At 42.8% G+C, this 24,394-nt stretch overlaps 2 protein-coding genes across 3 annotated transcripts in view; one reads left to right on the plus strand and one right to left on the minus strand.

The window, feature by feature from the left end:
* The first annotated feature begins 443 nt into the window (after positions 1 to 443).
* ecrg4a (ECRG4 augurin precursor a) lies at positions 444 to 7,663 on the plus strand. Its single transcript, XM_080785531.1, has 4 exons — positions 444 to 723; positions 5,119 to 5,166; positions 5,517 to 5,689; positions 6,749 to 7,663. The coding sequence occupies exons 1-4, from the start codon at positions 654 to 656 to the stop codon at positions 6,896 to 6,898; spliced, it is 441 nt and encodes a 146-aa protein (XP_080641657.1). The 5' UTR covers positions 444 to 653; the 3' UTR covers positions 6,899 to 7,663.
* Positions 7,664 to 8,686: 1,023 nt separating this feature from the next.
* Positions 8,687 to 24,394, minus strand: part of uxs1 (UDP-glucuronate decarboxylase 1) — a 60,131-nt gene continuing 44,423 nt past the window's right edge. For both annotated transcript variants that reach the window (XM_080786539.1, XM_080786538.1), the window contains exons 10-15: positions 22,265 to 22,384; positions 21,663 to 21,706; positions 12,695 to 12,755; positions 12,338 to 12,395; positions 10,499 to 10,602; positions 8,687 to 9,619 (exon numbers count right to left, since the gene is read on the minus strand). In XM_080786539.1, coding sequence (XP_080642665.1) covers positions 9,488 to 9,619; positions 10,499 to 10,602; positions 12,338 to 12,395; positions 12,695 to 12,755; positions 21,663 to 21,706; positions 22,265 to 22,384 — 519 coding nt within the window. In that variant the 3' untranslated portion in view covers positions 8,687 to 9,487. The remainder of the gene's footprint in view (positions 9,620 to 10,498; positions 10,603 to 12,337; positions 12,396 to 12,694; positions 12,756 to 21,662; positions 21,707 to 22,264; positions 22,385 to 24,394) is intronic.

Raw genomic sequence — 24,394 nt, forward strand, 5'->3', positions numbered from 1 at the left:
CCTGGACCTCTTTGGTGTGGACGTAACAACTACAAAGAAAGTTAAGAAAGTTAACAGTACAGCACTATCTCTCTCTCTCTGTTTCTGGCACAACAGCGCCCCTACTGGTACGAATAGTCATACTCGTGCTCATTAACGTCACATACATAGGTGGACACATAGGTGAACAACACGGACATTGCTGTTCCTTGGAGTGGTTGCACCACTCAAAAACTGCATCATGTTAAGACCAGCCTGCCTCTGAGCGAACTATGGCTTGTGCCAATACGGGCCCTTGGATTCGGAATGTCCTCAAAGTCACACTTCTTCCAACAAGCTTTGACCTGCGCAGATACTGTAACTGTAGGACTTTCCGTTCCAGGCAGAGATAATGGCGCCAATTTTCACTTTAATCCTTCCCTGCCTCTGAGACGGAAAACTATACCCAAAGCACACATGAATATTCACTTCGTTAAGAGGGAGAAAGGTTATCCCAGCTGCGCAGGACAGTCCTGTATCTGCAGGATAGGAGGTAGACAACATTCCACCGCCATGGGCGAGTTTCCACTCTGAGCATCTGGCTTCCCGCCCCCCTCTCTCCCTCTCACTTCTACACCAGTGTTGTGTTTGTTGCTGCTATTAGAAGGTCGGTACCAAAGGCTGAGCGGAACACAATGGCTACTCGGCAGCTCTATTTCAGGTTAATGGGGCTTTCTGTATTGCTGGCACTGTTGGCCCTCACAGGTGAGACATACGGCACTTTAATGTCTTGTATTTTGTTGTTTTTGTTGTTGCCGTTACTCTGTTTTACACTTATTTTTGTGATTGGTGCTTTCGTAATGCATCCCATGTCAGTGTATACATCCCACTGTTTAACCAATGGTCCATTGACTACTAATAATGTCCTAATAATTAATAACCAGATCTTGTGCACTTGTCCCCTCTTGAGATTCTAACTCCCTTTTTCTGTTGAATTTCTTGGTCTCCAACTTGTCAGTAAATGACTACATGGACGGTCATCATAGGTCACCAGGTCATTCAGTTCAGTTTCTCAACTAGTGGAAAGAAAAAATCAACAAATCCTACATTACTAAATGCATGGTCAGGGACTACATGCAATACCTTCACGGACCACCAGTGGTCCATGGACCACCTGTTGAAAACCCCTGCTCTAAGATGGTAGAAATAGCAGGTCAACAATACAAATTATGCCAGTTTTACTTCCATACAGGTGAACTACACAATATAATTAAGAAATTAATCATATTAACCCATTCTGAACGGGAACCCGTTTTGGTGTTAGCATCATGTTGTGCTTTAGCTATTGAAAAATAGCAGATCTACAAGCTCATAGCGCGCCACCGAGTGGCGCGCTACGAGCTTGTAGGTCTGCTATTTTTGAAAAATCGAAGAACGACTGTCATTTTTAGAATCTGATCTCAGGTCAGAATGGGTTAATCAGACCAGTGTGTGTCCAGTGGAAACCTCGTATGAATCTGATCTCAGGTCAGAATGGGTTAAGCTCTCTGGCATCATGTAGCCTATACAAAATGAGCAGAGCAGGCTCAGTTCATCTCCATTTTGGATCCAGACTATATAGAGCGTCGCAGTCCCCGCCCCCTTTCATGACGACACCAGGCCCAGGAAATGAATCCCAATTCATTTTCCTCATAGACATTTCAAAAAGTATTTATTTAAAGACCTTTTAAGCGTCGTACGAAGCCAACTCGAGTCCTGACAAATCATGACAACACACACAATATTTTGGACCAAACAAATAATTACAAAGAAGAAAAACAACAACAAAAAAGTGTTGTAACCTGCCGTTTTTTTCTACTTTCAAATTTTCTGTTTGGCCCTAAACATTAGTGTTTATGGTCATGATTTGTCACGACAAGAGTTGGCTTTGTCCGCGGCATAAACGTCTTTAAGTAAATACTTTCTGAAAAGTATATGAGGAAAGTTAACGGGGATTTCTTTTCCGGGTCTCTCAAGGAGCTTAATGCACAAAGACTGCTCAACTGTGTTTCAATTGGCTCTGACTGTAGTTCCCTTTTGCAGAAGGAAACCTTATTATGCGTTTCTCGTTCAAAAATGCTGCCGAGACAAACTGACTTGGAACATGAAACGTGAATCATGCCACCTTCTGGAAAAGGGAACTATAAGACATGCACAGAGCCTGATCAAAGACATTAGTAAGTATAGGGTTGGACATTGCGCATTACAGTATCTAATGTAGGCCTTCCTCTCAGGTACTGGGAATGTCAGTGCAGGATTATCAGACAGGTGTCAACAACAACAGTCCGTTAATGACTACATAGTGAGGATGTTACAGAAAGGCTTTCAAGTGCATACTGTATATAAACCCCTCATTGCAAAGACAAAATGCATATTTGAGGGTTCAGTGATATACAAAAACCTTTATAGGCACTGGCTATTTCTCCTCAGATGTGGAGAAATGTATTTTGTTAGAACGGTGCTCCATCACTTTCATTTAAGTTCCAGAGACTTGTACAATCTATGCCAAGGCACACTGAAGCTGTTTTGGCAGCTCGTGGCGGCCAAATACCTTACTAAGACACTGTTGTTTTTTCCTGAAATTACTCACAAGTCTGTGGGTTGGCGCTTGGCTGGGCAGCTGGCAGGTAATGCGGTCCTCTCTCTGAGAGAGAGAGAGAGAGAGAGAGAGAGAGAGAGAGAGAGAGAGAGAGAGAGAGAGAGAGAGACACACACACAGTAAACTAGTCAAATTACTATCTATATAACTATATAAATATCTTTGAAACAGAAGGTCTTTGTCATGTGATTGGTTTAAATCAGGAGACAAGGAATCAATGGCTAATGGGGAAGATTAAGCAGAAAACAGATTTTCTAAATGTGTCATTTCCAGCGAGCAACAGTGTAAATAAATGAGTCAAGTACAGCAGGTACAAATCTGCAAAGTGTGACTTTAGTTTAGATGTAAATGTAACTTATTCATACGCTGCTGAGATACTGTTCGGTTTGTTGTTACACTGCTTTATTTACTGGGAGAGAAACAGAGAGACACTCCTGCAAACAATTTCCTCTAAATACCTCCATGTGTAACATTAAAATGTAATTGTGTGTGTGTGTGTGTGTGTGTGTGTGTGTGTGTGTGTGTGTGTGTTCGGGGTATCTTCTCTTAGGCTACTATTAGAATCCGCAAGGCACCCGGTGTTTATCCGTTCGCCTCTTCGCGGCACACCAGTATAGTGCAATTCTCTCCAAACTTTGCACAAATGTATGTCACAAGTTGGGACATTCAATAGGTTAGCTTTCAACGATCATATAATTTTTTCACTTTGATAAAATTCCTCTGCCTCTCTGTACACAGTAGAGCCAGCCGCCTACTGGACAAGATTGCACATCTTGTCCAGTAGGGGGCTGGCTCTACTGTGTACAGAGAGCCATAGCATTCACATCAACAGAGCAGCACTGATCTTTAATACCTCCGTTTATGGGTAAAGGCTCATTCATAGTCTGGATTTTCGGTGGTGAGGTGACCACCGAACTACAACATGACGTCACGAGCCGCGGTGAAGAGCAAACCACTGCCACCGCCTCTCTGTTTTTACTCACCACCGTTCAACATTATTTCAGCTCCGGTGGTCAGCTCACCACCGGAGCGGTGGTCACCTCACCAACCGAAAAACCAGACTATGAATAGGCCTTAAGATGCACGTAGGATGGGGCCAAACACCCGCAGTGCGCCTATTCTCGTTCCACAATAAATACCCACAAAATCATCAATAACCAGTAAGACGCCCTGAGGGCGAGAAGCGACCTCGCCCGTGAACCCATCCGCCTGGGCAGTGGCAGGCTGCTGGGCGAGCGCTGACGCTTTGGCAATGGGGGTCAGATCAACATATGGAATGAAATATGTACTGGCCATATAAATATGGAGCGTGTCTTGAGTGTACAGGGTTTGATGAGGTCAGATCAACACATTTTTTAGAATCATAAAACACGGGACGTGATGTTAAGACTGTCCATTGTGCCAATAGATGGTGTGGGCTCACATGAGATTACCTTGATGTTAAGAGTGGCATTAGGAGGTGCATTTCAACTAGGGTATGATGTCAATTTTGGGACACATCCTCAGTGTGCCTTTGAATCAGCGGGTGTTTCGGCCTTCCAACACTATACACCCTCATCAAAGGTGGCCAGCTAAAGGGTGATCAAGCCTTAGCTTGTGTCCCATGCCCAATCATTGAGATTTGCCTCCCACGGGACTATGCAAGGCAGGGGCGTCCTCTTCCCTGAGCCAGCCATGCAGCTGACCGCATACCTCATATGCCCTCATGTTTGAGGGGTTTGACTGGAGTTCTCAGATGTGTGTGTGTGTGTGTGTGTGTGTCTTGGGGGGGGGGGGGGGGGGGTCATGTTCTTATAGCCCAGCAAGGGTCTTTCCTTTTAATCCAGATCCACTGGCTGCCTCTTTCAGCTGCTTGAGAAAGTGTTCTGATTGTCTGCCGCAGAGCCTGTCCATGGATGCCAAGTTCCTTCAGTAGCCTGATGGTGGAAGAAGCTACATGGGAAAATTGCCTTGTTCTGCACCGTTTCTGCCTTGTTTATGTTGAATTTGTTAAAAAATCTTTTTTGGAAAAAACTATAAACAAACATGATGCCCAGTCACCATCCTGCACCTGTGATGTTCCTTTTTTACTGACACCAAGTTTAAAATAAGAATTTAATGCACAAAATATCAATACGAAGCAACTGAAAAACACGTTATTTCAATGGTATAGTGGATGGAGAGAAAGGATTTTTGTCCAACCACAAAACAGCAACCAATGGGTGCGTAGAGGGGCACAACCACGGGCGGGACTTGACAAAGGGTGAATTAGCACAAAAAAAAGAATGCTTTAGTCTTTAGTCAAGACAAAAAGGAGAGAATAGAGCCATTCAGAATGTCAGACAACCAGAAATGTCAAACACTGAAACTGTACGATGACACTAAGACTAAATTATACGGCATAAGCATTTGTGTGTATCTTCTAGGAGGGTTTCAGCTGACTGGATGTATTATATAGTATTAGTAAAGCAGATCAACCTGGTCGTATGTCATTCGTTTGTCTCAATGAAACATGGCAGTCCTCATTAACTCTCTATTGACAGATGTTTCCAGTGAAAGCAGCCTGCTCAAGGTCTTGAGGAAGAGAGACGGTAACACTCACATTATACTTGCTGCATTCAGGCTCAGTTCAATGTCGTCAATCTTTTTTGCACACATTTCACATGCTTTTGTCCACTAATTAGACCTCATTCACACCTAAGACACACTTGTGTCCTGTGTCTTCTGTGTGTCATGGCCGCCTCAATGCATTTCCAATGGGAGTCACGTGGTTTGATGACACAACCTTGTTGCATGGCTGTCTTCTGCCCTCCCCCCCCCCATGCAACAAGGTTGTGTCGGCCATGACACACAGAAGACACAGGACACAAGTGTGTCTTGCGTGGGTCTAGGTGTGACACAATGAGGCCTGACGCATCTATCCTTCTGTGCTTCTCTCAAGTGGCAGACGCTGGGAATTCTGCTCCTTCAAAGTCTGCTATAGCGGTCACTCCCTCCAAGGCTAAAGAGTTCCTGGCAACGCTGAGCAGAAGCAAAAGGAACGTCTGGGATCGCAGCAGACCAGACGTACAACAGTGGATCAGACAGTTCATGTACATGGGCTTTGACGAGCAGGTGAGTAAACTGGAACAACATATTTTGTGATGGGGGTCGGAGGCCAAATACATAATGATTCTAGGGGTCCTCGACATAAAATAGGTTGAGCACGACTGACATAGAAACATCTCCTGAGTTTGTTTCCCCGGGTACTGTTCAGTAGCTGCCTTGCTCCTAATAGTTAGGATGGGTTACATGCATAGGTACAACATGTGCAAATGTATTGTTGTATTTGCACCAGCTTGCAACACAATATGAACAAAAATGTCAGATTAATGCATCATTTGGAATAAGTTTTTTTTCTCACAGAACTTAAATAGTAGTGCGCCCAAGAAATGACTTATTTTCTATCAATTACACACCCCATCACGAAGCGATATTTTTTTTTGTCGTCGCACTCCTGAGCCAATAATTTGATAAATGGCAGAGACTGAGTCTCCATATATTGAGTCACTCCGCCAGTCATGAAATTATTAGTGGCACTTGAAATCTAGTTTTGTTTTGGAAAACCTAGTTGCCTACAATTATTGTTCAACATTAGTACGCACAAGTTCATGAACAGTGAATTTACAGCCACTGGCTCTGTGGGTGTCTATACACTCACCACTCCTCAATTACTTTCACTTTGATAGCCTTGTTTAAACTCCTTTTGGTTTTAAGCCATCTCGACGTGCAGTAATTTGATTTGACTGACTGATTTGAATATACAGCTCGATAAATAATTGGCTTATACATGGCCTGCGTACAGTATCTGCATGTGGATGAATCTGATCTCAGGTCAGAATGGGTTAAGAACAGCAGAGCTGAGGAATTCACAAGGGACAGCAGGACATGGAGGGGGGAATGGAGGCCAATTGTGGCTTCCATTCCCTCCTCCAGCCGGCAGCATGTAATCAAAGGCCCCCATGGATCTGGAGTTTGACGCCATTGATTTGCCATTGCTGAAATGAACAGCTGTGGCCTTTTAAATGATGTTGGCCTTTCATGCTCGTCTTTACGTTGAGGGTTGAGCGTATAATGAGTACTAATTACTAGTACTAAATGAGGTCATTATTACCCACCCACCACCATTATCAGAGGCTGGAGACTGACCTGGCCCACTGGATGGATCATGCACGCGCCAATGACCAAGGCCGCCAGCACCACTACGACGAGAACTCCCCCATCGTTCCGCGAGACGTCGGCACCTACAGACACGGAGCCGATGTTAACTATGACTACTACTGACTCCCTCAGTGACTGACACACACACACACACACACACACACACATTACATCTGCATACTTGCTTGGATCTGCGGAGTCGCACTGTTCTCCTGTGCGTGTCTATGTCTCGAGTAGGAGAAAAAAAAGTTCCAAAACATTTCAACTCTGTCTGGCGGGGTGTGCATGACATGAGCACGAATTAGAGTTCCACTGGGTTACGCCCGCTGGTTGCTTCATTTGGAAAGATTGAATACTTTCAACAGCTTGTGAAAAGAGATAACCCACGTCTCCCCCAAACTGCCTGCTCACCTTTCATTGTGAATTAATTACTAGGTGCCTCAATGGAGGGTATGCGCGTGACATCATCATACCAGGAAGTTATGCAGGAACGCCTACTACGTAAGTGGCAGAAAACTACTTTCTGGCCTCGACAGCCCATGCATGCAAACAGAAAAGTCCTATCTGATTTCATTAAACGACGTTAAACTCACTTTGCCACTCACTTTATGCATGCGCAGAGATGGGCAGAATCTGAAATAAATACAAATTTAATATGTAAAATATGTATTTTCAAATACAGAAAATACGTCTTTCAAATACATGTATTTTAAATACCACTCATCTCTGTGCATGCGCATACCCTCTATTGCTCTCCTGTGTGGAAACAAATAATGTTTCCCTGTCACTTTGAGTGAGCAGTACCAATGTTAGTCAGTGACATTTATATATTCTCTACTATAGCATGCTAGTGTACATCATACCATTCTGTCCCACCAACAATGTAAATCGAAGAGAACAAATTAAAATGCCAATGTTTTTCCATAACGAACACCGTTGTCTCTCCGCTCTATTAACCCATTCTGACCTGAGATCAGATTCATACGAGGTTTCCACTGGACACACACTGGTCTGATTAACCCATTCTGACCTGAGATCAGATTCTAAAAAATGTCAGTCGTTCTTCGATTTTTCAAAAAATAGCAGACCTACAAGCTCGTAGCGCGCCACTCGGTGGCGCGCTATGAGCTTGTAGATCTGCTATTTTTCAATAGCTAAAGCATAACATGATGCCAACACCAAAACGGGTTCCCGGTCAGAATGGGTTAATAACTCTAAATCAGTGCCTGTGTGTACTGTGTGTACAGTATGTAAGCATGTTCAAATTCCTGTGTTTGCTGAGTTTTCCCAACAAAGGATTCTTGTAAATAAAGACGTAGGGCTCCACCGTCTCATTCCACTGCACCTCACGAACGGAGAAGCTTAACGATGCCACCTGGGAATGGGATTCAACAGGTCAAGCCTGTGTGCACACGCACAGACAGATGTACACACACACAACCAGTGTTGTTTTCGTCGACTAAAACTAAGATGAAAAATGTCCGTCGACTACGTTTTTCCACAGATGAAAACGAAATGAAAACCAAGCTACGATGACTACTGAAGAAGGGAAGACGAGATGTTAGGACTAGTGGACAAGAGATCCAGTAGAAGTCATTTTACAATTGCTGAAAACAGCAACAGCAAGTGGAAAAAAAGTCATTAAGACGGCATCAAGGCCCGCCAAAATAAAAATTTTGTTCGACTAAATCAACTGTAGATTTAGTCGACTAAAATCTTATATTTAGTCGACTAAAACTAGACTACACTAAAACATTCCAGGTGATTAAAATGTGACTAAAACTAAATGAAAGCTATTCAAGAGACTATGACTAAAACTAAAATCTAAATTTGCCGACAAAAACAACACTGCACACAACTCAGAAAAGCACAACAATGGAGAAAAGCAAACGAGCTAAATCTATATATATATACTGTATATATTGGATCTTTTTTTATTAAAATAGCATTTGCACCTGAAACTGATTATAAGATTCACGGTTTTGACATTTTATCTTTCACAAACGACCATGGGATTGGTGATTTCTTCAAACAAATGCAATGATCCATCGACAGTCTTTCCTCTGCAGGTGCCTGAGGTGTCACAAGTTGTCCAATCCTGCAGCATGCTGCACGACACTAGTGTCCTCAAAGACAGAGAGAGAAGGGACAACTTTCCCTCTGGCAAAACCCCCCCCCCCGAATCTTCTGTAGTCGTGGGTGAGTTACTCCCTCAGAGACACAACACAGCATGAAATAATTAAAAACCAAAATGAAACAAAAACACTGGCACACACTGCGAGCGTTAACACTTTTCCCAAATGCGACATTTATAAATAGCAAAAGCGTAAATTCACAAAAGAATACCCAAACGTCCCCCTACCCTGGTGTTTCTCGTGTTCTTTAGTTCCAGGACCCCCCCCCCCCCCCCCGAGGGCCATGGTGCGTCCGTGCGACTTTCATGTCTCTGGGAGGGAAGCCCTTATTCTGTTGGCTCCCTGTGAAGAAAAAAAAAAACAACAACAACCGAAAAAACGCCAGCAAAACAGCAACGCCATTGAGCAGATGCCGTCTCAGGGACTCAAGACTTTTACCTCAGCGTCTTGAAACACACAGAGTTCCACAAGAAGTGCACTTCTTCTATTCCAGCAGAATTGCCCCTTCAAGAGTACAAGAGTCCTACATTCCTTCACTGCTGCAGGAGTCTTTAATGGTGGCAACGCTAGCGGGTCCTCAGTTGTGTCTGGGTCGTCCTTTCTTCATGCGGGCCGCTTTGGGTTTGGGGATGTACTGGTTGTTGGCCTGGTGCTCCAGCTCTCTACTGAAATACTGAATGGTTTTATTCAAGCCCTCCTCCAGGGGCACCTGTTAACACAAACGAGGCTTCTTATTGGGCGAGACAGTGATCAGTGCAACAACACTACTACTCTGTAGCAGTGTGGGGGAAAAGGTATTCAGTTGTTTTACTTAACCCATTCTGACCTGAGATCAGATTCATACGAGGTTTCCACTGGACACACACTGGTCTGATTAACCCATTCTGACCTGAGATCAGATTCTAAAAATGTCAGTCGCTCTTCGATTTTTCTAAAATAGCAGACCTACAAGCTCGTAGCGCGCCACTCGGTGGCGCGCTATGAGCTTGTAGATCTGCTATTTTTCAATAGCTAAAGCATAACATGATGCTAACACCAAAAAGGGTGCCCGGTCAGAATGGGTTAAGTAAAAGTACCAATACTGCAATTTAGAACTACTTCGTTACGAGTAAAAGTATGGAATTGAAAAATGTGCTTGAGTAAAAGTACAAAAGTATCTACTTAAAGTACTAAAAGTAAAAGTGCTCATATTGCAGAATGTCACCCATTTCACAAGTTCAAAATGTGTACAAAATCTATTGAAAATAGCCGATCTACAAGCTCACAATGCGTCGCCTTGCGACTCATTGTGAGCTTGTAGATCGGCTATTTTCAAATGGCCGAGATGTATTGGGTTTAAGTGGTTACTGTATGTTTTCTAATCAAAATTTAAATACTCCAAAGTAACTGGTAACTAAAGTTTTAAAATAAATGTAGTGGAGTAAAGGTAAAGAAATTTGTACAAATACCTCAAAATTGTACTTAAGTAAAAGTACTTACTTTCCACCACTGCTCTGTAGCATACCTAAATCAATTCAACATGCAGTGCAGGGTTAGCATAATTATCAACATAAAAAAAACAAAAACATTGTCATTATTGTGCACATACCACAGGTTCCCAACCAAGCATCATCTTGGCTTTGCGTATGTCAGGTCGTCGCCTTTGTGGGTCGTCTTGGTTCTCTGGAAGGAACTGGATCTCACTTTGGCTTACTGTGTGTGTGTGTGTGTGTGGGTGTGTGTGTGTGTGTGTGTGTGTGTGTGGGGGTGTGTGTGTGTGTGTGTGTGTGTGTGTGTGTGTGTGTGTGTGTGTGTGTGTGTGTGTGTGTGTGTGTGTGTGTGTGTGTGTGTGTGTGTGTGTGTGTGTGTGTGTGTGTGTGTGCGCATATGTTGCATTCAGGTACAAAATAAAGAGATGGAAGAGAGAGCCATTGTTAACACAAATTAGACCCATACATCTTAGATAATCAATAATCTTTTGACGACATTGAGTAACAACACACAGCATACTGCACTTAACTTAACACAGATTAAAGCAGCCACTGTTCTTCCTTTCTCAATCAATAACATAACATAACCATAACCATAACCTGAGTACCGGTAGCTGGAATTAGAGAGTTCAATGAGATAGAGTTTGAGAACCACCAATCCGTTTTTCGTGCAATGGATTCAGAATCATGAAAAACCCCTAGTTTGACGTGTCACATGATCTACAAGTTCATTTCCTGGAACAACATATTTTCAGATGGGGGTCGGGGGCCAATTACATATAGTTTCTGGGGATTTTGTCATGATTTAGAAGATTTTGTAGAATCTGATGTCCGGTCTAAATGTGTTAAAGAATAATGAAAATGTGAAAAACCCGAAGGCGGGGTTGGCGAAAGGGCCTTTCTGTGTGGAGTTTGCATGTTCTCCCCGTGTCCCCTAGGGTAGGTACCCTCACAAAAACATGCAGTAATCCTGGTCTCTAAACTGCCTCCCCCTGGCCAGCCGGGGCGCCTGATGGAGGGGAAAGGAACTGGTTGGAATAACGTGTTCCTTCCACGTGCTACGTCCAACCAGGGAAACTCCCCCCTGTCAGGTGTAAAGGAGCAACTTGGACACTCAGGCATGAAGGGAGCATGAGTTAAGTCCGTTGCTCTCCCCAGGTTGGCGGAGGGTGTGTAGAGCCCAGGATCACAGTAGATGATTGGCACAGGGGTGAAAAATGGGTTACAAAATCGTGGGATAAAAAATATATTAAAAAAGTATAATAATCATGAAAACCCCCTAGTTTGACATGTCACATGATCTACAAGTTCATTTCCTGGAACAACATATTTTCAGATGGGGGTCGGGGGCCAATTATATATAGTTTTGGGGTTTTTTGTTATGATTTAGAAGATTTTGTAGAATCTGATGTCCGGTCTAAATGTGTTAAAGAATAATGAAAATGTGAAAAACGTGCCTTATATGGTTGTTACACTTTTTTTCTACTCAGTCTGTGTCTCTTAGGAGGGCTGTGAGCAGTTCAGAAACATGTCCACCAGTGACATCAACGTTAGGCAGATGTTTTTTTAAACAAGATTTTAAATATATATATATTTAGATGGCTTCCATTATCGCCATTATACGATGGTTTCCATTATCGCCTTGCAACTTTTCAGGAATAGAAAGCCTGTAGTTGGTATTGGCTTGGATTCCTCATCTTTGATGTCACTGGTGGACAGTTTTCTGAACTGCCCACAGCCCTACCATAACCATACCAAGTAGGACTTATTTTGTTGGACATTTTATGAGCATTAGTGAGGACCAATTATATAAAGATAGGTTGAAAAGTGATGAAGTGGTCCATTAATGGTACCCCAACATTCAGCAGCATGGGAGGAAAAAAAAAAAATATATCGGCAGATGGACATTAACCGATAAAATAGGTGTCAGGAATATAGGAAAAGCTCTTGACACTTACCGACAAGACTTTTGATGAGTTGGGCAAACTCCAATATGGTGTGTTCTTCTGGATTCCCCTGTAAACAGAAAATAGAGCCCGGATCTGAACAATAGCAAATTGCAACACTCTCTTTTGTCTACATTTTGCAGAGGGCCGCTCTTTCTCAAGTCTGCTCGGATGCATGATAGGACTCAAAAAAAGCTTGCTGTATGCCACTAGTATGCCTTATTCTAGACTACAAATGTGGGAAGTTTGGAAAATTCCTTTACACCCAAAATATGGATGTAAACAGATTCGTGAATCGGTTCCCCTTGAAATGAAGACGTTTGAGAAGCACTGGCATTGAAGGACCCACATGCTGAAGAATGTGCTCACCAGGTTGACGGGGCTGCTGATGTTACTGTTCATCAACAACACCAGGCCGTTCACCAGATCACTGCAGTGGAACAGACAGGGGGGAAAAAAAAGAGGGACATTATGTGATGTTTGTTGTCTGTAGAGCTGAACTAATTGACTGCCACTGACGAAAGATTACGTCATAAAGCTCTGGAGGTCCACAGCATAGATATAAGAAAGCTAGATGGCTCACCCGCGCTGCTGGCCAATGAGAGCGACGTTGCTATGTGGCGGCCATCTTACCGAGGGGCAGCATAACATTGTGTCTATGGGGCATGTACTTTTTAAATAACCATAACATTGTGTCTATGGGGCATGTACTTTTTAAATAACCATAACTTGCTTCATTTTCAACCGATTTTCAACCGGTTTGGTTTGTTATAAACAACAGAGACGTCCGCATACTTAATATGCTTTTATATGACATTTGTATCACTAACTTAACCCATTCTGACCGGGAACCCATTTTGGTGTTAGCATCATGTTATGCTTTAGCTATTGAAAAATAGCAGATCTACAAGCTCATAGCGCGCCACCGAGTGGCGCGCTACGAGCTTGTAGGTCTGCCATTTTTGAAAAATCGAAGAGCGACTGACATTTTTAGAATCTGATCTCAGGTCAGAATGGGTTGATCAGACCCAATGTGTGTCCAGTGGAAACCTCGTATGAATCTGATCTCAGGTCAGAATGGGTTAATTGTCCTGAATCATAGCCACGTTGATAACGTTTGTATATCGGTCAAGATTTGAGCGAGTTATGACTGTTTCTGTTTGAGCTGCCATAGAACATACTGTACTACTACATACTGTACTGTAGCCTGTATATATGTCTATGGTCCACAGTGCCAATGACAAAAAAATATGTCATTTTGTTTTCCATGGTTTTACACTAGATGGCACTCTTCACTAACCTATGAGTTTAACTGTTTAACCCTCAGCCATATATATGGAACCGTCACATGATCGCTAAAAATCCACACCCATTGTAGAACATTTTTTTTTCTTCAGATGCTCTCCTGGGCAGCTGCTAACCCTGATCCGCCATTATTATGGGATTTTCAACGGAGAATTACAAAGGATTGGCAGTTAGCACGGCCGTTTGAGTCTTTCGAAGGGCCAAGGCACTGTAATTATCAACGGTCAGGGGATACATTTTTGTGGAAATCACTGGCACTGGGTGAATTAAATAATGATTGACTCAAGCATTGAATGAGTGTAGGTACAGTATGTGTTCGACATGCAGAGAGCAGCCGGGAAGCATATTAATATATTTATATTAGCATATTAAAGAGGACATATTAATCATTTAATTGACCGGGGTCTCCCAAGTGCTCTATACTGGTTCCACGGGTGCAGGTCTTTTTTCCGACAGCATATTGATCCGAAACCTCAATCCTAACCTAACCCTAACCGCAAGCACGGGAGCAGCGCATGTCGGACCATCGCTTTTTCGCATCGCAGCGAATGTCCCCCCGCTGCGGATCGGATCGTTGCCCCGTCGGCTAGAATGCTGTCGGAAAAAAGGCCGCCTCCCGGTTCCACTCCCCTCTAGACCAAATCTCTTGCCTGCAAATAACAAGAACCAACATATGGGCCATTTTATACTGAAAAGCGACAAGGTTTTTTTCAGTTGGAAAATCTGTTCTTGCCGTCGAGCGATGTCATACCGTATGGTTGTATAAGTGACACCTTTTAACCCATTCTGACCTGAGATCAGATTCATACGAGGTTTCCACTGGACACGCAATGGTCTGATTAACCCATTCTGACCTGAGATCAGATTTAAAAAAAAATGTCAGTCGTTCTTCGATTTTTCAAAAATAGCAGACCTACAAGCTCGTAGCGCGCCACTCGGTGGCGCGCTATGAGCTTGTAGATCTGCTATTTTTAAATAGCTAAAGCATAACATGATGTGAACACCAAAACGGGTTCCCGTACAGAATGGGTTAACAGCTGCATTTGTGCACGTGTAATCGTGTATGTACCTGCGAACCATGTGAACACTATGCTAATGGCAACCTTTTCAGCCCGTGTATACACAGTGACCCAGTCTCAATGCCGTTTTGTCAAGCTGTGGGAAAGAACACGAGTGAAACGCAACAACAACATCATCTTCAGGAAGACAAGAGAGAATTCCCCTGGGCTGTATGAGAGACTAATGATTTCGGGAAGACAATTGTTGCCGTGAGGCCCTCCACGATATCAATGCCCTTTCAGAAGCCATCTGAAAAAAAAAAAAAGTACTTATCTACCTACTGCGTGTGCTATGTCAATGAGAGCATTGCTGCAAATGTGTCCTTGAAAGGAAAACGCAGCAGTATGAGTCGTGACTATTACTTGAATCACTTTCTCAACACAGCATGTCACTCATCTAGTATTATGACTAAGATTTATAATAATAAACGTTATTTATACAGCACCTTTTTGGACAGTGTCACAAAGTGCTTAATATAAAAACAACCGCGTTACATAACAATCAAACAGCAGGAAGAATACAATTACATTAGGACATTAAAAGCATACATTGGTTATGGGTTTAAAAGGCTTTCCTATAAAAGTGGGTCTTTAATTTAGTTTAAAAAAAAGCCTGGGAGCCCTGCTTGAAGAGGCCCTATCCCCCCTTTGACACCATGTTTGTTCTAGGCACCTCTAGTAGGGCTAAGGTAGAGGACCTTAAATGGCTGGTGGGGTTTAAGAATTGGGTTTATGTATTGTGGTGCCAGGCCATTTCGAGCTTTAAAAGGCAGTATTAACCCATTCTGAACGGGAACCCATTCTGGTGTTAGCATCATGTTATGCTTTAGCTATTGAAAAATAGCAGATCTACAAGCTCATAGCGCGCCACCGAGTGGCGCGCTACGAGCTTGTAGGTCTGCTATTTTTGAAAAATCGAAGAACGACTGACATTTTTAGAATCTGATCTCAGGTCAGAATGGGTTAATCAGACCAGTGTGTGTCCAGTGGAAACCTCGTATGAATCTGATCTCAGGTCAGAATGGGTTAAAATCAATTCTAAAATGTACAGGGAGCCAGTATAGTGAGGCCAGTACCAGGGGGGTTGTGTTCAGATTTTCTTGTTCCAGTGATGAGTCCTTTGGTGGACAAATATCCATACCTCAAACATACTACATGGCCGACTACATTTCTGTAAATATAGTAATGCATTTGATTGAAGGCACTGCAAATGCACTTCAAAATACATACATACATACTAGTTTTAAATATATGAAGGTATTGGGGCTTTTTTACAAAAAAGCCCCCCTTTTAAATACTACACACATACATACGTACATGCATACATACCTACATACATACATTTCAGAAGTTTTAGCAGTGTTTAAGGACCGACTTTTTGGCCAGTGCACCAGAGCAAGCTCTTGCCTTTTTTTAAAACCCTACCCATTTTAACCAAATACATACATACATACATACATACATACATACCTACCCTCCCATGCCCCCACAGCCACATACACACCCCGCAAATTCATCAACAACCCCCATAGTCACACTTCCTCCCCCATCACGGATCCCCTGTCTCTGACCACCCCCAATATAGTTTACATCATCACCTGCAAACAATGTCATAAACACTACATAGGAGAAACCGGACACACATTAGAAACACGCCTCAAACAACACTTATATCACATCAAACGAGCAGACATACACTGACACAACTCTGCACACACTTTCAATCCCATCCCATCACTAACCTCATCATTTCAGGTCTGGAATGTGGAGTTGTTTTATTAATGTCTATTTTACCATTGGGTTTTAGAGGACAGTTTCGGACCATGGTTTAGGTATGCGGTCTAGCCTAACTTGGACTCAGGGGGGTGGACGCCTCTGCCTTGCATAGTCCCCAGTGAATAGGCAGTTTGCCCTTCACTGGTAACCCTATTTTTTACAAAAAAGCCCCCCTTTTAAATACTACACACATGCATACATACCTACATACATACCAGAAGTTTTAGCAGTTTTTAAGGACCCACTTTTAGGCCAGTGCACCAGAGCAAGCTCTTGCCTTTTTTTAAACCCTACCCATTTTAACCAAATACATACATACATACATACATACCCCCCCCCCCCTTTTTTGAATTATTTTTAAATATATGAAGGTATTGTGGATATTCTGAAAAAAATAAAAATAATAGTCATTCAAATTTTGCGAAAAACATTGCTTATAGCAGGTTTAAAGAGACCCATTTTTAGATGTTTCAAGAGAAAATATGCATCTGTATCATGCTAAAGCTTTGAAATATCCAAAAATGATTTAAAATTGTGAACAGTGTTTCTGTTCATCAAAAACGTATATATACAGAACAACATAGACAATACAGTACAGTATAATGTACAGTAGGCCCACTTTACATCACACATCCTGCAAACACGCACACAGAGGTAGTCGTGTACAGAGTGGACAATATACACACACAATGGCCCAATATCACCCACTGACCACATTAGACATTCCTCCGTCTCTCTGGACCAGTCGGTCATGAATTCATGCTGCCCGAGGAAAAGCACTGAGCTGGAAAGTACTGGAAACATTGCATTTTCTAATCATATACCGTATCTGCAGGACCATACTGGTGGTCATTGAATACAAATCAATACTTGGGGACATTTCTGCCAACCATTTTCCGAACCATAGCGGTTTTTCTTTTTCATTTTGTTGGGGTTTTGAGGACTCGCATGGACTTTAAGTACACTTTACAACCTAATCTGATCACGCAAACATGTCAGTCACGAATTCAAATTAAATGTGCCATGAAGTGGTCACATCCACTACCTCTCCTCTCCTCTCTCTCTCTCTCTCTCACGGTTCACAACATCATCAGGTACTGCCGATGAGTAAAACCCCAATGACGGATAAATAATGAATGAAGCTGGCGATGGTCCAAAATGCTAATCTGGCCCGCATAATGCCCTATAGGCTGCTTGGAGCTGGGTGAGCCTAATCTGGGTCCACGGTGTGCTGGGATCCAGATCAAGTCTATTCTAAGCTTCTTACCCTGTGTGGCTCCAGGGGGGTCAGAGATCTGGCCTGGCTTCAGTGCTCCAAACCCATAGCGGATGCCATGACACAGCAGGGAGCCTTTTAAGCTGATCCTATACAGCTACTAGCATAGTCCCAAGAGATCAGTGGACACTGATGGCCAGTTGGAAAGTTTTACATTGAATTAGCCATACTAGAGTACTGTGTGTGTGTGCGTGCGTGCGTGCATCCATGTGCAGCACATGAATGCACACACACACAAACGCTTTTTGAAACCCCCAATTTTTATTGAGTGGCTTGTATAGACAATTTGAGAGAGAGAGAGAGAAAATACAATGCAATCTGATTGGCTAGTACTGTGCATGTGTGCCAGTGAGCATAGTTTGAATGCAGTTAAAAGCACGTTTAAAGTAAACTATACAGCCATATTTCCCCCCCCCCCCCCCCCCGGCCCAGGCTGCGTAGATCTTATAGCCTTATCTTATCACAGACGCCGCTCACTGTTGTTGTGAGCACAGAGGATGCCGACGGCCACGGCAGCTCCACATACGTACAGTAACAAAAGGGGGCTTTGGGGAGGAACACGGCGGAGGCAAACACTCTGTTTTCCAGCGATAAAACCCACAGCAGCCTCTCACTGCATGACCTCTACCTTTGTCTGTGGTTGATACACTAAGTCAACATGGTGGGGTTGGGGGGATACATGGGGCGTTTGCTTCCTCACAGCAATTCTCCACACCTAAAAAGGGGTTAGAAAAGACGGGGGGAAAAGCGGGCGGAGCCAGAACGGACATGGAATAGTTAAGTGAATTTGCATGAACAAGTTGCCATGTTCTAATTTTTGTACCCCGTTGTCAGGCGGGGTGTAATGTTAAAAGCAGCTCACCTACAAGACAAACAATGACAGGGAGGAGGGTTTAAAGACCATCAATGTCTCCATTAGAGGTAATCTTGATTTGTTTACACCGAGCCTTCTTGTTATATGCTTGTTATGGGTGCTTGTTATGGGTGCATCAGTCAAATAATACTACCCCAACAAAAGTTGGTGGAATTCTACGAATGGCAGAAATAGAACACCATATTATATCCCGTTTGATCGACTCAACCACGATTGCCGTATTGGTTTGGACAGGTACCCCGAAGAGGACCACGCCATGGCCTTTTATCTCACGTCAATGCACTGATTGGCCTTGACCAGTTCACAGACAATTTCCCCCAAACATGGCAACCATCCATCTGCCTCAGGGGCCCTTTCAGAAATCAACTATCCAGCCATCTATAGGCATACACTCTTTCATCTTCCTCTCCATTGCCTCTAATTTAAGATCATACAGTAGTACAGTACAGTACAACAAGGTGTAAATTAGGCTCAGAGGGAGAAAAACAATTACTTTCAGAAAGCAAACTGATATATCAGAAATCTAAAGTCACGACGTCGGAGACAATTGTACGGGAAATGTGCGGTCCAAGTAGAGTTGTAACTCAAGGCCTTTTTACTGAGAATAGAGTGTTTAAGCAGAGAGGTGAAGGCAACTACCCTGGTAAACCATTCGGGTCGCTTCCACTTTTTTGGTTTCTGCAAAATGCCCACCCAGCGCTTGGGGCCAGACCGGTCTTCAGGAAATGTTAAGTCAAGTTCAAGTTTGAGGAGAGGTTAGGAAGTGCCTGGCTTTCAGTCGTTTATGCGGCACTAATTGAAATTATACAGGCCTCCGGTTGAAATGTTTGCTTTGACAAGATAGCGGAGCTTCAAATGAGGACTTCAGTCTGTATAAATCTCTTCTCTCCAAAGAGCAACTTTGAGGAGAGCAGTTTGTGCCTGCAGCTGCCAGTTGCCAGTTGACAGAGTGATAGATGTAGATTACCGTCAGCGTCAACACACGTGCCAGTGAGTGCTCTTTCATATCCATCCATACGCACACACACACACACACACACACACACACACACACACAAAATGTAAACTCCTTTCGGTCAATGCAAATTCAAACATGCACCAGAGAACACGCCACATGACCATTCACGCTCATCCATTGCCAATACCAACTGTTATTAAATCCCATGAACCTGCCACACAGTGGCAGGGTTTGCATGCAAAGACTGCTAATTTTCAAATCAACACCGCCTCCCTGCCTTTTGAATAGCAACTCAATTACTAGAAAAGCACTGATAATCCCATCAAACGCCAAAAGGAGGATCTGTCCCTGCGTATGCGAGTCTGCGTCGGGGGAGAGACATGCTGTTAAACCATCTATGCAGATGTGTGTTCCCTTGCAATGTTTTGGCACGCACGCACACACACACGTAGAAAAAACGCATTTAGGCCCGACATCAATATTTAAAAACTGTCTTCTAAATCATGACAGTTTTCTGAAATATGTTTTTATATCAGTGGTGCTCAATATTTCATGTCAATGCCATTGGCCGCCGACCCCAATCTGAAAATATGTTGTTCCTGCTATAACTCTTGCTCAGCATTTGCGTCTACAGTATGTGACCCATAGCATAATTATGTGAATAAGCAATGCCAATGTTGGAAAATAGAAAGATTTAAATTAACGTTGGGTCAACTGCCCTGGTTCAAGAATGCTGAATTTCTCTCATAGAAACATTTTCCCATTATCGCCACCAATTATGCACAACTGGACTCAGACTGCTTCGACATAAACAGGATCTGAAGGTCCCGGAGGGCACTTGCCTGGAATTCCCTGCATGTGTGGAAATCTGACATGGGAGAAGACCTCAAGAGGCGGCTGTTCGTAGCTACAGTGAAGTCAGTACAGCCGTATGGGGCCGAGCCACGGGCCCTGGATGTAGTCTGCACAATGAATGCTACGAATTCGTCACCGCTAAACCCCATTATCCCTAAACTTCTTTGCCTTTATTTTACTATTTTGAAAAACATTTTTGAATAGTTCAACTAGCCAATCTACATTGACACGTTGTGAGCTTGTAGACTGGCCATTTCAACTAAAAAAAATGTTTGCAAAATAGTAAAAAAGGCGAAGAAGTTTAGGGATAAGGGGTTTAGCGGTGACGAAAATGGAGCCCTAGGTGTCACATGGACAGACCACATTAGAAAAACCTACCACGGGTCACAGACAAAGTCAGAGAGATAAGGATAAGGCTGGCTGGGCACTCCATCAGGCACTCGGAACTGGTGGCAAGCAAATTGAAGAGACAACTGTAACCCAGGGTACAACGGCCAGGCAAGGAAAGAGGCACACCACCTACGTACAGTAGATGCACTATAGCAGAGCCAACAACACCGTCTCAAGACCCTGATGCCAGACAGGAGGGAGTGGAAGGCAGCGATTAACACATTTAGTACCGGAACTGCATCAAAATAAAGGCGCTGCTTGCGCCAGAGTAATCGCCAGAGTAGTGATCGCTTCTATTTTGAAAGCCATGAACCGGAAATACTTTCTTAAAAAAGTTGACTGACGAAGTGACCTCACAATCTCCGATCATCTTAATATATTTATATACGCTCCAAAAAGAGTTCATATTTTGCGGGAGAGACGGATGAGGAGCAGAAACGCAGCGCCAGCATATCGATCCATTCATCACCACGGAGAGCGCCCTGGATCAGGAGATACGAGTCATTCTTTCCGCCGCGCTAACATGGGAGTCAATGACAAGCTAATAGTTGCACAGAGCGTTAGCATACGGCAAGCGAAAAGCGAAATGCCAAAAAAAAAAATAGGAATAATTCTGAATATTATCATCTCGCCCCGCGTCGTTTGGACGTCGCTAGGACGTCCACAGACGTCTAAGGCACCTCTCGGTTCCAATCCTTATGACGTTTCAGGACGTATTATGTACAAAATGTGTTAAGGAGTCCCGAGTTGATCGCATCGGATCACAAACTGTTACAGAAGGTTACACAATTTGTAATTAAACTAACACCCAAAAAGAAATTTGTAGCTTAAATAAAGGGACTTACCTTACATACTGAAATGCTCTCGTCTGTGATCCTGTACCATATACCTAAGAAGAAGAGATCGATTAGATTGCATTATATACAGTATTATATAAGGATATGTAATGACAAGGCCTATTTATCTATCGCGATTCCGTCAGAGCTCAACCCCAATTAAAGTAACCTCCATTTACTTCCAAGTAATTTAGTAAAGCTATAATATTACATAAAAAGGCAAAGACATAAACTTGTTGCATGTTATGTATTCTGTATATACCATTATTGGACAAATTATTATAGATTAATAAAACTATATGAAACTAGTCCCTTTCTAACATTTTAGTCTAGTTTTCATTCGTTGACCAAATTGTCAGTATATTTAGTCTCAGTTTTAGTCATCATAGCTTAGTTTTAATTTAGTTTCCATGTAGTTTTCGTCAGTGAAAAAAAGGTAGTCGACGAACATTTCACGTCTTAGTTTTAGTCGACGAAATCAACACTGATTCCCTTCTAGCGTACCAGTGCAGACACACACACACACACACACACACACACACACACACACACACACACACACACCAGTGGTTGGGAACCTCTGATGCACTACTGGTATTCACAGAACATACCGTGAGAGGTTCTCCCTGCAGTGCCTGCAAGATGAAGTTGCTGACGACGCGTCCATCGTTCATATGCATCCGTGAGCCAAACGTGTTGAATATTCGTGCCACTCGCACCTCCACCCCTTCCTGTGGGCAAAGAAACCAGGATTTAACAACAACAATAATAAAGAGCGATTTATCAGCAAAAAGCAATTGGACAGTTACTAAAAGAAAGAAAGAAAGAAAACATTTGAAACTTTCCGGGATCAATACAAGTTATAATTAAAGATACTATCAGATATTGCAGGTCAAATATTCTTTTTAATGAACTACACATTTACTGAACAACAGTCTAGGACCGGGATTTTCAAAGTGAAGCACCCCCCACACACACACGTATAATCTCTTATTGACAAATACCGCTATAACACACTTCTGTCTAACATAAAAACATTAATCTCCTCTTTGGTCTGCCATCTGGAGTTAACCGGGACTGACCAAACAAAGAAAATCTCTTAGTCCTCAAGGTATTGGCATCCACATACTACTGCAAAAAGTGCAAATACTCTTCTTCTCCTCCTAAGGCAAAACACACAGCAGCAGGAGGCTCCAAGAAGAATATTTGCAGCATGTATATATGCATTTGATTAGGAGGAATTGGGAAATCTTTATTGTTCTCTCTGTCTCTCCCTTTGAGTAAACATTCAAATACGCTCATTTTCAACACATGAATAGACATTTGGAAGATTGGGCTCAATCAACTCAAAAGAGATTAGCCACCTGGCAAGTGTAATGATAGAGCCAAGATATAAAGTCTTTGAATTAAACTCAAAGTAAAATAAATCTCTTTTACAACGGCTGGAGCTCGATACCTGATACCCGAAAAAAAAACAATAAGGTTATAGAGTACCCGTTATCAATAAGCTTTCGGCTTATCAAGCCTGTTATCGAGCCTGGCGGCCCATGACGTCATTAAACAATCAAGGCTAGAGGCGATCAATAAATAAATAAATGTAATCATCCATGCTGGCACAAACATGTAGTAATCTAAACGTGTATTTACCCGACAACCAGCGCTGTCCGGGTAAACAAGATTACACTTTTAAAGTGACGGTACTATACACTATACACACATTAACCAGTTAACAGTTTCGTTAATATTATTTTCCAAAAGTAAAAAAAGGTCAATTGCGTTCCGTCCGTTATAAAAGTACTGTATTTGAAGGCCCTATAGTAAAAGATACTGGTTCTGTTCAGAATGTATTATCGTCTCCCATCTTTTCACAATATAATAGAAAATCCTCGATAGGGGGCTCGATAAGAAGCCGGCTCGATAAGAACCTGGCTCGATAAGAACCTGGCTCGATAAGCCTGATCGATAAGGTGCTGGTTATCAATACAAATTAACGAGCTCCATCCATCCATACGACTTATTCAAAAGGAACACCTCATGTCTCGCTCTGAAAATAGCAGATCTACAAGCTCACAACGCGTTGCAGGTGCGATGGGTTGCGAGCTTGTACATGTGCTGCAGTATTTTCTGTGCGAGAGAGATCGGCACATAATGAATCAGGCGTGAGATATTACCAGGAATCAAAGCTATAGCAAACTGATCCAAATCAAAGCATAAAGGATAATCACCGTCTCATTGGAAAATGTTAATGCCATCAAGACCAACTTCACGCTCGCCACGGTACATTGAGAAAACCCTGCCTGTGGGAAATCTAGTAACAACAAAAGCCATGAATTCATAAATGGGGAAAAATAAAGAAAAATGTATAATCAATGAATAGTACTGATCAGAACCTTGTGGAGCAAAAACAAACAAGTGGAAGCATCAACACAATGATATGTGACAGGGATCAATGGGAAAGCAATCAGTCACATGGCAGGAGCCCATCAAAAAGGGGGCAAGATATCGATTCGATGGACCCTGACCTATCCAAGAGTTCCTAAGACAGGTCATGTACATTGTAGGTTCCAAAATAAATCGATGAATCTCAGCGAGGCGCTACGGATCGATACTGATCTTATACTTTACTCTGTTCCGCTGAGCGACGGCTCAGAAACCAAGCTGAGCACAAAGATATTGGATTAAGATATTTGAGACGCTCTCTGATATTTTGAGTATTCATATTGACCCCGATCCTGTACTAA

The sequence above is a fragment of the Protomyctophum bolini genome (genome assembly GCF_963924005.1).
Source record: "Protomyctophum bolini genome assembly, chromosome: 16".
In the NCBI taxonomy this organism is placed as follows: Eukaryota; Metazoa; Chordata; class Actinopteri; order Myctophiformes; family Myctophidae; genus Protomyctophum; species Protomyctophum bolini.

What these genes read in the sequence shown, in the direction of transcription:
- ecrg4a (XM_080785531.1), top strand. Translation starts at nt 654, where the DNA reads ATGGCTACTCGGCAGCTCTATTTCAGGTTAATGGGGCTTTCTGTATTG. An exon ending in GGTCTTGAGGAAGAGAGACG is followed by an intron (nt 5,167 to 5,516) that starts GTAACACTCACA and finishes GCTTCTCTCAAG; the next exon opens with TGGCAGACGCTGGGAATTCT. An exon ending in ACATGGGCTTTGACGAGCAG is followed by an intron (nt 5,690 to 6,748) that starts GTGAGTAAACTG and finishes CACCATTATCAG; the next exon opens with AGGCTGGAGACTGACCTGGC.